Genomic DNA, 13,145 nt, shown 5'->3' on the forward strand with positions numbered 1-13,145 from the left:
TAAAAATTTCTTGCCTATCATGGAGCTCATACTTGGTGGGTATAGGTGGAAATTGGACTAACAAAATTCCATTGTGACCTTTTTGACAGACCTACGGTTGAGAGGTCATAGGTCAAAAAACAAAGATTTCAAATTGCTTATGGAGTTCAAACTTGGTCGGAGGGTGTAACTTTGGCCAAGGAAGCCCAGGTTTGAGATCCGCAAAAGCCAATAACTATGACAGCCGAGAACCGAGAAATACGGGTAACCGCCTAGTATTTAAGAATATGTAAACACTAATAAACTTAAAAGTTGACTGTTCTTTAAAATTTTATCAATCCATTCTTCTTAATGTATGCGATCCCAGGCAAGTGATCAAGATATCAAATTATTGTACAAATATAACTTAAATTGACGAAACAACAACAAATGAAAAACACGAAAAAAATGTAAATCACGTTTTATAAAATTAACCAAACTATTCCAATTGTATATGCTGGCCAAATAGTGGTATGCAACAGGGCCATAGTATAAGGTTTAACAAAGGGCAGCCAATCCAGGCATCACTAATATTGGGGCAGCCAAAAGGTAAACATGTGCTCTAATTGAAAAAAATTAAGATATAAAGAAAAAGTGGGGCAGCCTTGCCCCTCCCCCCCCCCCCCTGCTAAACAAGGCCCTGGTATGCAACAAGGTGTAACAAAAATCAGAAATCATCAGATCTATCTGGAGAGTTGCTTTTGTTTCATTTTTAATGGGTAGTTAAATTCATAAATTGGGTGTGGTTCTTTTGCTTTTTCTTGTCATTCTAAAACTCTCCCGGTGAAACTGATGTACTTGCGATTTCAGTTACAACATTTAAGATACAGAAGAAACTTTGAACTGGCAACCCAAACCTGCCAAGAGGCGAGTGTATTTTATTACTGATTGTGAAGCCAATTCTTCTCTAAAAATGGTACATTATCAGAAGCTTGGTGTCGAATAGAACATGTAATATTAAGTATTTTAGAACTTGGTTCAATATTGCAAGATCAAAGAAAGTCTGTTTACATTTTTGGCATTGCACCACCCAGCGATGTGTGATTAAAAGTTTGATGTGCTGCCGTGAGCACAAAAGTTATGACGTAGACGGCAGCTTTTGTATGAAAGGAACCATGCGGGTGTTTGTAAACAAACTTGACAAGCTACGAGTGTCAAATGGTTTGCAGAATTTCTGATTGTGATATATTATCTTGCCGGGAATAAGTGGTAAGAGTGTAAGAAGTATATATTCTCTATCATGTAGATAAATGATAGATTTGAAGGACTAATCCTTCGTGGTGAAATAAGCTTTGCAGTACGACTGGTCATTTTGTAAAATAAACATGCGTGTCCAAGCTTCAAAATTCTGCTACCTTAATTTGGTGATGAGCATTTTGACAGGTTAGCTGTGTTGGCATGAGTACTTATGGCACGAATGATCTTTAATCACTGCTTTATATGATTTAAGTGTGTGTAGGACATTAATTTAGAAGTCAGGTTCGTCAGATAGAGATTGTAGTTTGGATAATTATGAAAACACCTAAATTCTGAATGCACATTGGTTTAACACACAGGCTCTGTGAATTTCATAACTTTACACATGTTGTCTATGAGCGAGATTGAATGTGGCAAAATGAGTGCATTTCTTTGTCTTTCTTTCTTTCTCCCTTTGTAGTGCTGACTTCAAATAATCGAAGGTAACTCGCACTGCGGTAGCTTATGGTGTGCACATGCGTCGCCTCATATGCGACAGAAAATGAATTCGGTGCGTATAAACAAAGTGCAAGTGTCATGTTAAGATAAATCCATTGTTTATACTAGTGCTAGTACATTGTACTTGTGTATGTTTCAGTAGTATTTAAGACTTCATAGTTGAAAATAGACCAAAGATTGTTCTATGTTGATGTTGTTTTGGTAAAACCAATTAAACCATGCATAATGCTGTTCAGACCTTTCATAAATATTCATTGCATGCAAAGTTCATAATGTTAGTTGTGTATTCAAGATAACGACCTGAGATGTGTATGAAAATTGATTGCTGGTAAGCTCAATGACCTTTTAAAGGAAAGTAATAGTATGGAAATAATGTTACAAAGTGTAAGATTCCATGTGTGTATCTTCAAGTATTGTAAGTGTTAACCATGTCCTGCTGGGTCATCTTTTGAGTGTGTAATTTGTATTCTGGTACTGTGTTCTTGATATGTTACAGGCCGTCAGGAAGTCAGGAGTTTATAAACCAGGAGCAAAGTCAAGTCAAGTCAAGCAAAGTCAAGTGAAGTCTGAAACTTTATGAAGTTATGAACACTGAACATTAATTAGTAAGAAGTGATGATACTGAGCCATATACATATATACATTCCATTGTGACTGAATATTGTCAGGTCAAAAGCCATTGCATTGTGATTGTGAATATTGTCAGGTCAAAAGCCATAACATTGTGACTGTGAATATTGTCAGGTCAAGAGTTGGTAGCATTTATATTATTAAAATGTTTGACAGATTTAAGATTATGTGTGGAAATAAGTCATTTACGTGTTTGAGTTAGGTTGACAGGTGAACATATATTGTGTTCAAACGGGTCCATTTCATTGATTTGTTTAGCCCTAGTTCAGTCCGGGGAATTCCAAGTTAGGTGGTGGCCCTTACCAAACAGGAAGGCTAAGATACCCTTCGATAACTATTCATCTACCATTCGAACTCTAATAATACTGTATTGATAGTGGTCGCTACTATTCAAGACCCTCGAATAGTAGTACGACCATTAGTGTAAGATTTTCCTGAATAGTAAGGACCGCTAACTACCCTTCCTCTTACTATTCATAGCTTTAATCTACCATTCAGACCAAGTGGCTTAGTATTCTCAACAAGAAGGAAAATTTTCAAAGTATATTACCCTTCAACTAAATTCCTTAATGGTCGACCCCAGGGTCAAGGACTGGAGCATGATGGGAATATATTTATAACTGCCATTTTGAATTGGTGTGAATGCAGAGATGATATGGGACTCTTGTTTTTTGATGTTTTTAGCTGTATTACAGGCATTAATTGTACAAATTATTGGGATGTTGCTTGGCAATTGAATTTATGTGATCCATATAGTAATTGTGTGCAAACAAAAATGCTACATGCATGGATAACATAGGTAAGCTTAAAATATATTTGATGTAAATTTGGTATGTATAAGTTTTTATGCTGGCAGTTTCTTGAAATAGGGAATGGTCTAGTGCAAGGAGGAGATTATATTGAGGCATTTATTAATAATTATTACATACTGTATCCCGTATATGCAGTTAATATTTTTTCCCAGTAAAAAAACGGGCTACTTTGCTGAAGATTTTCATGGAGGAATGTACTAAACACAGCCAAAAAAGAAAGTCTCCAGTAGTTCCATCCCCATTTACTCAGAGTCTGATGAGTTTATCACAAAATAATTTATATAATAGTTTTCTATACACTTTCCTTCAAAGGTTGATACCAAATTTGATATCAAAAGTTTAATCATCGTGAGCATAGAAACCGTTGTTTGGAAATTCGCGCAATTTTAAAAATGACATAGGAATTGTATCACGAAGCAGAGCTAGCGTGAGTGCCAAGAATTACGTCGCCTGAATAGACCGGCAGGTTAAACGTTTACCCATGCATGTCAAAATGCAAATCAAATACCCCGCTCTTTCAATTGTGCGCAGGCAAGTGTGCAATGATTCCTGTACGGGTTGCTTCAGGCCACATAATAAGCTGATACCATGCATAGGATTGTGCGTGGTCAATTCGTAATTTGTCATTTTTAAAATTGCACGAATTTCCAAACAACGGCTCCTATGCTCATGATGATTAAACTTTTTATATCAAATTTGATATCAACGTTTGAAGGAAAGTGTATAGAAAACTATTATATAAATTATTTTGCCATAAACTCATCAGACTCTGATTAAATGGGGATGGAACTACTGGAGACCTTCTTTTTTGGCTGTGTTTATTATACTACTATACATGCATGTATATATCATACAGGCCTCCGGCTGGGAACATTTTTTGAATTGTTTGGAATGATATATATTGTCAAAAGATTAGAAATTAGAAAGTACAGGGTGCATCAGCGCTGCCAGTCATGCTTGCACGATGCAGAAGGGTGGCATTTGGAGGATGTGCACGTGCCCCCTTCAGTCATACAATCCCTTGTGGCATGTATAGATCCTTGTTTTTGGAAACATCTGGTGTGTGTCCTCATTTGGCATTAAGGAAACCCTGATCAATACCACACACACCCGAGTGTTATTCCAAACGTGGACACATGCAGTTTAGGACTATACAAACGCTGACGTCTGAAACTGCATTCAATTGACAAACTGAGGACACTTTTACATGTATGAAATGCAATTTTACCTAGCAACTGCGGACAGTATATTTAATGCACGATAGAGGTATCTTGCAAATGCATGACTTACGGATACATACATGCCATTGTGCTTGTGTGCTCCGAAACTGAAGACGGTCTCCCATTGCAATTGTTTAAATGTTCAGTTCAGTTCAGTTCCACATTCATCTGTGTTTACTGTTTACAAGCTGTTTGTTTTGCATGAAAATATAAACTGTGACTAAGGACATTCTGGGGAGATTCTTCAGACACCGGGGTCATCAATTACTGCCCCCATGGTGCCCCCTATTGTTATGCCAGAAGAGGTGTAGTAGCACCAGTGATGTCCACAGCTTTTGGAAGGCCTCAGTTGGTGGGAAAAAAGTCCTTGACCATCAGTATACCTCAAGCGCCCCTTCATGCACACACATCCCCCCACATCACACACACCCCAACCCCCATTCAGCTTACATGTATCCTATGCTACATGTAGTATAGCATTCTGCTATAATACTGGATGGTCCTGTTTATGGTCGACCACTACTGGTCAATACTATGGTTTACTGGTCGACCACTAGTATAGCATTTGGCTTACTGGTCCACTAGTGGTCGACCGCTAATACTACTGGTCACTACTAGTATTCGCTTACTGGTCGACCATTAGTATAGCATTCGCTTACTGGTCCACTAGTGGTCGACCATTAGTTAGCGTGGCTCATTTGCATAATTCGCCTCATACGAAGGGTAGTCGAAGGGTAGTCGAATAGGAAGGCTAATTTTCCACTACAGAATACTATATATGACCGCTATAATAACTAGCGGTCACATGGCATTCAACCGCTAGCTGACCGCTATTGACGACCGCTTTGTGAAGGGTAGTTGAAGGCTAATGATTTAGGTAAGGGGGTGGCAGCATTTTACTTTATTAATTCCATCCTAACTAAGACCCCCTGCGCGTTACAAATTTTGGTGGCAGCGGTGGGATCCTGTCAATTTAGTTTTGCGAACACGTACGCGTTGTTTTGGCCAGTTCGGAAAACTTCAGCAATTTTTATTTTAGTCATTGAATAGTAATCACAGCACACAATGGCAAGTAATTGTGATAATATGGCTCAGTATCATGATATGGATGATAAGGTACCAAAGAGTGCAGCTAAGTCTGACAGTAAAGAATGGGAGACCCTGGAGGAACTCTCTGAGCTCAGAAGTCAGCTTTGGGAGACAAAACAGCGTGCAGCACAGTTTGAAGCTGAACTTGCGGACTTGAAAGAGGCCCAAGTGCAGACTCCGAAGGTAACTCATCATGGTAATGCGGGTCTGTCATACTTTGGTTTTGGGAACCCAGGTCCATGGGAGGGTTTTGGTAATAATGAGAGTACACCCAAGGCAGTCTCAGTGGATAAGTTAAAAGAGGAACAAATAGATTGTCCCCGAAAAGTACTGAGGTATCAATCTACTCCAGTACAAAGGGACTATTCCCAAGCATCGGTAAAAGTACATAGGAAGGAAAGACAACCGGAAAAGTATGATGGCAAGGGGAATTGGGAAAGTTATATCATACATTTTGAAGCTTGTAAAAAGCTAAATAATTGGGGGGATACCGAGGCGTGCTCCTGGCTAGCCACATGCCTCACGGGAGATGCCGTACAGGCATTAGATTCTAAGTGGTTGCCAGAGGAGTGTACATATAAGGAGCTAAAGCAAATTTTGGAACGTTGTTTTGGACCCAGCTGCACCCCAGAGAATTACCGGGTGGAGTTCCGGACCCGGAAAAGAAAAGCTGGGGAAACCCTGCAGGAATTAGCCCAAGGCTTGAGACAATTGGTGACAAGAGCCTACCCAGACATCCCTATTGACTCCCAAGAGCAACTAGCTAAAGAGCAATTTAAAGAGTCGCTGGAGGATGGTGAGTTACGGGCACGCCATATTTAGGCAGTGCCCCAAAACACTAGCCGATGCTGTAAAAGCAGCCCTTGACATGGAGTGTTTTCTGAAGGCTGAGAAAAGTAGAAAAGTGGGCCCCAAATCTGGATATATGCGTACAGTAGAAACGCATGAGAAGCCCAGTCCTGATGATGGGCGGCTACAGGAATTGGAGAAGAAGATGCATACCCTGTTGACCTTGGTAGAGGGCCTCCAAGGTCGAGTATCTGCAAACCAAACAAAAAAGAATTCTTGTTTTTTTTGTAAGGAGGCAGGCCACTACAAGGGTCAGTGTCCTAAATTCCAGAGCCAAGATCCGGCAGGGTATGCCACGTATAACAAGTCGAGACAGGGAAACGACAGTCGGCCGCCCCCGAGGGCCATGGGACGGTCACTACAGGGGGACGGAGGGCCCACGACACAACTGAACTAGATACATGTAATAAACCAGTCCTTGATATGTATGTCCCAGTTAGTTTCAGGGGCTCAAATTGGACCTATTGGTGGATTGTGGGTGTACACACACCACCATTTCTTTTGCCTCCTATATGTCAATACCTGAAGTTCAACGACCTCCATTGATCCCAATTAAGAAAGATCCATCCCTTGCTGATGGTGCAACCCTAGAAACATGGGGTGCAGCTTGGATGGAGATTGAAGTCGGTGGAGTTCGGCAAACAGTGGAAGTAAGAGTTTCAAATGTGGAGGCTTGTGGTCTCTTGGGTATGGATTTTTTGGTAGGTCAAGGGGGCAAATTGGATTTCAAGAAACTAGAACTGGTAGTAAAAGGCAGGAGAGTCCCGTGCAAAACTACAAGTGGTGAAGTGTTTTGTGTACGCTTGATTGTTTCAGAAACAACTGTAGTTCCCCCCGGTCATGAAACTTGTATTGTTACCCGGGCAAAGGACAGAATGTGGGCGGGTGGTGCTGTTGATAAAGGGACGGACAGGATTGTTGGTCTGGTTGAACCCTTGAACTCTCGCCCTTACCGGAACATGATATTATAGTCGCCCATAGTGTGGTGAATGTGGAGGAAACTGTCATTGTGCCTGTCTGCAACTTGGGTCAAAAATTTAGAGCGGTCAAGAGGGGGACAGTGATTGCATCCATGTCACCGTTGGAGTCGTGGAACTTGATTGCCAAAAGTCAGGTATCTACCTTACGGGAAACGGAAGTGGAGACTGTCGATCCAGGTGGAATGCAGACTGAGTCTACTGTCCCTGATTACTTACAAGGTTTGTTGGCAGAGAGTATTAGTTGCATACCAACAGAGCATGTCCCACAGGTAAAAGCGTTGTTGTGCAAATATGCAGATATTTTCTCCAAATCAGATGAAGACATAGGGAGGACTGACTTAGTCAAACATACCATAGACACAGGCAATGCCAAGCCAGTAAAACAACGTCCTAGACGAGCGCCCCAGATGCAGCAGGCTGAAATTGATCGGCAAGCTAAAGGCCTACTTGATAGGGGATTGATAAGTCCCAGCAACTCGCCTTGGTCGTCACAGGTGACAATGGCCATGAAGAAAGACGGTACGTATCGCCTATGTCTTGACCTGCGTAAAGTTAATCGTTGACCAAGAAGGATTCGTATCCCTCCCCAGAATTGACGAATCCATAGATGCGCTGGCGGTGCTCAGTGGTTCTGTACCTTGGACCTTGCGTCCGGTACTGGCAGGTAGAACTTGATGACAGTGCTCGTGAGAAAAGCGGCTTTTGCAGTCAAAGGTGGATTGTATTGTTGGAACGTAATGCCTTTCGGTTTGGGCAACGCCCCAGTACATTCGAGCGTTTAATGGAACGGGTGTTGAGTGGCCTTCACTGGAAGACTTTACTTGTATACCTTGATGATGTCATAACCTATGGTAGTACAGTACCGGAGACAATTGCTCGACTTGAGACAGTTTTCCAGCGCCTGAAATCGGCAGGGTTAAAGTTGAAACCCAGCAAATGCCATTTATTTCAGACTGAGGTGCATTATTTAGGCCATGTGGTGACTCCTAATGGGGTGCACACTGAATCAGAGAAGGTCCAAGTTGTCAAAGATTGGCCTACCCCAACTTGTGTCCGAGATGTAAGGAGTTTTGTGGGTCTGGTTGCGTACTACAGACGGTTCATAGCCAACTTTTCAAAGATAGCAAAGCCCCTGTACAAATTGACTGAAAAGAATTCAGAGTTTAGATGGTCTGATGATTGCAAATTGGCTTTTCAGGAGTTGAAACAGTGTCTGATCACTGCTCCAATACTCGCCTACCCCAGGTCTGAAGGTCAGTATACAGTAGACTGTGATGCAAGTGCATATGCCATAGGTGGGGTATTGTCCCAAGAACAAGATGGTGTTGACAAGGTTATAGCCTATGGAAGCAGAACGCTTAAAAAGCCTGAACGCAACTACTCATGCGTACCAGGAAGGAGCTGCTGGCTGTTGTGCACTTCTTGCGACACTACCGTCACTACATCTATGGTAGAAAAGTGATAGTACGGTCAGATCATGGTGCTTTGAGATGGTTGATAAATTTCCGAGATCCCGAAGGTCAATTAGCCCGATGGTTGGAAGTTCTTGGTAGTTATGATATGGAGTTGATTCATAGGCCAGGACTCAGACACAATAATGCTGATGCATTATCAAGACGGCCATGTACCCCCTGTAAGCAGTGTGGTAGAACTGATGAGAAAATTACATTAGGAAATGTAACTCTAGGAAGTTCCCCTGCTAATGAAACAAATTGTGTAAAACAAGACAGTGAAACAAATGGGACGAAAACAAGTCTCACACAAACAGCCAATGGTGACAATACAGTCAACTGTGACAACACAGCCAATTATGACATAGCTACATTTTGTGAAAATACAGCTAATTATGACACCGCAGCCAATTGTGACACCACAACCAATTGTGACACTACAACCAATTGTGACAACATAGCCAATTGTGACACAACCACCAATTGTGACAATACAACCAATTATGGTACAACAACCAATTTTGACAACACAGCCAATTATGACACAGCAGCCAATTATGTCAGTATGCAGCAACAGCATACTTCCCAAAAGAGAGAAGATGAAGACAGGGTTACATCATCTACTGCCACCATAAGGACAGTTAGAGTGAGTCCCATTTTGCCACTAGCCGAAATCAGGGAAGCCCAACTGGAGGAGCCAAGTATGCGTTCTTTGCTCTTAAAATTGGAAGCAGGTGAACCCAGACCAGAATGGAGTGATATTTCACCTAGTGTCCCTGATCTCAAAGTGTATTGGGCTCAGTGGGACCTGTTGTGTGTGTGGGATGCTGTCCTGTGTAGGCGGTGGGTGCCAACCCAGGGAGAAGAGACAGTATACAAAGTAATAATCCCTCCCAACTTACGTAAGATAGTACTAGAGCAATGCCATGGTACAACCGCTGCTGGTCATCTGGGCCAAAAGAAAACTCTAGGTAAATTACAGGAAAAATACTATTGGACTAGAATGATTGAAGATGTTCGATCATGGTTGCGCCAATGTACTGGATGTGCGAAACGTAAGACTCCCCCAAAGAAAAGGAGAGCCCGGTTGCGACAGTATCAGGTGGGTGGCCCCCTTGAAAGAGTTGCCTTGGACATCCTGGGACCCCTCCCAGAAAGTGAGTCAGGTAACAAATATGTATTAGTAATCGGGGATTACTTCACAAAGTGGATGGAGGCTCTGCCCATCCCAGACCAAACCGCTGAAACCGTGGCCACAGCTTTTGTGGGTGAATTTGTGTGTCGGTACGGAATGCCCCTGGAATTGCACTCTGACCAAGGGACCAATTTCCAGAGCAAGGTTTTCAAAGAGTCATTAAGGCTCTTGGGAGTTTCTCAGACACGTACATGTGGCTATAACCCCAAGTCTGACGGAATGATAGAGCGCTATAACCGAACACTCGTTAATCTAGTGTCCATCCTCCTTGATCCATATAAGAAACAGAGGGACTGGGATACAAAGTTGCCATTTGTGGGCTATGCGTACCGGTCCGCAGTTCAAGAATCAACTGGAGAAACACCAAACATGATGATGTTTGGCCGTGAGGTAGCGACCCCACTTGATCTCCTGGTGGAAGCAGTACATGAAGATGAAGAAGAGACAGATTATGCCCAATCATTAAGAGACAAATTCAGATCTGCCCATGACCGAGCCCGTAAAGTCATACAAACTAGTGCTCGGAGGCAGAAGAAATATTATGATCGGAAAGCTTACGGGAGTAGCATATCTGAAGGTACCTTTGTGTGGCTATATAACTTCCAAAGGAAGCCAGGTATCAGCAAGAAACTAAGGCTACCCTGGGAAGGGCCATACCTGGTGGTCACAAAACTGTCCGATGTGCACTGCCGCATACAGCGAAGCCCCAGGGCCAAGTTTAAAGTTGTCCACATGGACAGGTTAAAGGTGTACGAGGGCCCAGAATTGGACCAGTGGTCGTCCAAATACCCTGAGTCACTTGAAGAACAATCCCAATGTGTCAAACCAGTGGAAGACACATGTCAAACTGAGAATGAGCTTATAACATGTACCCCACGGGTAGAAACCACAGAAAACAAGGACAAATCAGCTGACACAAGAATACACCAGGATGAGGTGGGTGAAAAACCCTCGCTCCTTGTACACAAACCTGGTGTAAAGAAACAGTTTCCCATCCAACATGCAGGAAAAGGAACAGCAACGCAAGTGAAAATCAAAATGAGCCAAAATTGAAATCTAAAACCATAGACCCTGGTGCTGAAACTAAAGAAAAGGGTAATGGGCGTAGAAATCCTACCCGAGAAAGGCGTCTGCCTGCTCGTTACAGAAGGCTGCATAGTACAAAAGTAGCAGCATACTGAAAGTATGTTTAAAAAAAAAAAAAGTACCACATGTTAACTGCATTATTTCAGTAGCCAAATCAGACGTGAAAATGTGGTGCAGATTCGCCACTCATAATGATCCCATGCTTTTGCATTGTGAAACTTTTCAGTGTATTAGGTGGGTGTACAATGTATAAACTATTTCAGAGTGGGAAGTACAGTGTTGCTTGGTGTGAATTCCAGTTCATGGATTAGAAGTACAAAACACAAGAGTAGGATGTGTCACTCGTGAAATTTGGTCCTCGGGTAATTAGCTGGTCGTGTTTGGAATTGTCATGTTCAAACTTTACCAGGCTGGGTTTGTTGGTAGTTTGATGGCGAACAGTTTTAAGGTTGCAGAATAAGGCTTGTCGAGCTAGTCTCAACAAACAGGGAACAGGTGGTTGAGAGGTTTTCTCAAAAAGTTCATTCATCAATTGAGTTCCATAGTTTTGAGGTTGTTTCACAGTGAGTGGACTGGTATGGAGATGAGTTAAGGTTCAGTATGGAATTGTGTTTGGCAGGCTTCTGAGTGCTGGAAGTTTACTGGTACCTGGTGATACTGGAGTTACTTTAAGTTTGATGTTAATAGGCTCTAAAAGCTTCTAAAGTAACAATTTTACCTTTCACATGGAGGAGTTATGCCTTGAAATGTACCAAAGTGTATTGAAGGATGGAAATATTTTTCATGTGATGGGAGTTGGAAATTCATGCACCAGTTAGTAGGTGACTACAAGTACCTGTCTAGCTGAAAAAAAAATGGACAGCTGACATGGAAGTTTACTTGTCTCATAAGATACTACTATTCTAAAATGCAAAAACAGGATAATTTCCCATATCCCATTGTCTTTCTCAGTCATTACTCTCACTTTGAATGCAGGTAGTTAAAATGGTCAATTTTTGATATAAATTGTGGGATCCAGGAATGATTGTACCCCAAATTTAAGAATCCAAAATCTTAGGTTTGCACAATCATAGAGTTCCTCTAGGTGAGTAAAGTTGAGGTTATCCTCAAGATTGTAATGTATTTGTACCAAATAATTATAAAGTTGACTCAAATTTGTCACTCTTTGTGTATGAAACAACAATACTGTTGTTTTGTTGAGGTTTACAAATACAAATTGTGTGTTAACACATGTCAAGTTTTGGATGAAAGTAAACTTTATTTTGCAACTTCAAACATGTGTTTGAATATATAATTTTGTTTTATAATGATGCATGATCTTCAAAGAGGTGTTGTATATTAACAACTTAGTACATAAAAGGAAATGTGTGCCTAAGGTAAATAGGAGATTATTGTACACTGATTTTTGTTTGTATTCGGACCAAACAGTCGAGGACGCCTGTGTCCTGGTGGGGGCTCTGTAACAAAAATCAGAAATCATCAGATCTATCTGGAGAGTTGCTTTTGTTTCATTTTTAATGGGTAGTTAAATTCATAAATTGGGTGTGGTTCTTTATCTATGCCCGTGTTATCTATGCCCGTGCAACGGGGCATAGATATTGTATTTGTTGTGTTTAGTCTTGACTTCTCCTTATCTATGCCCGTGTTAGCGGGCATAGATATTCTGCTTATGCTCTTTATTCTTCTCCTCCTCTTTCTTCTTCTTCTCCTTCTCAAGATCAGTCCTTTGCACTCCTCTAGCTCAAGAACTAAAGTAGCCTCGGGGCCCATACTTGGTATAATGATGGCCCATGACCCCTAGAAACATCCTTTGGTACCCCCGACCCCAGATGTCAAAGGTCATGGGCTACAGGGGGCAATATGTGTAAAATTTGAAACATCTCTAGCTCAAGAACTATAGCGCCCTCAGGGTTCATACTTAGTATAGTTATGACCCATGACCCCTAAAAGTATTATATGTTAGCAGTGACCCCAGAGGTCAAAGGTCATAGGCTACAGGGAGCAATATGTGTATATTTAGGAATGTCACCATCTCTACGTAAGAGGTATATAGAATGTCAACCTTGAAGGTATATAGGATGTTAGCCTTGTGCTCATCGCGCTATTGCCAAGGATACTTA

The 13,145-nt window shown here is 41.6% G+C and overlaps 2 protein-coding genes across 3 annotated transcripts in view; one reads left to right on the forward strand and one right to left on the reverse strand.

Annotated features, from left to right (window-relative positions):
• Window positions 1-13,145, reverse strand: part of LOC140171323 (uncharacterized) — a 96,581-nt gene that overhangs the window by 61,062 nt on the left and 22,374 nt on the right. The window lies entirely within an intron of this gene.
• Window positions 8,692-12,344, forward strand: LOC140171322 (uncharacterized). The gene has a single exon (XM_072194558.1). It carries the CDS (start codon window positions 8,854-8,856, stop codon window positions 10,990-10,992), a length of 2,139 nt encoding a protein of 712 aa, XP_072050659.1. The 5' UTR covers window positions 8,692-8,853; the 3' UTR covers window positions 10,993-12,344.

This window comes from Amphiura filiformis, chromosome 15 (assembly GCF_039555335.1).
Source record: "Amphiura filiformis chromosome 15, Afil_fr2py, whole genome shotgun sequence".
Lineage (NCBI taxonomy): Eukaryota > Metazoa > Echinodermata > Ophiuroidea > Amphilepidida > Amphiuridae > Amphiura > Amphiura filiformis.

Excerpts from the sequence above, each read along its gene's own strand:
- LOC140171322 (XM_072194558.1), top strand. The coding sequence starts at position 8,854 with ATGGAGTTGATTCATAGGCCAGGACTCAGACACAATAATGCTGATGCA.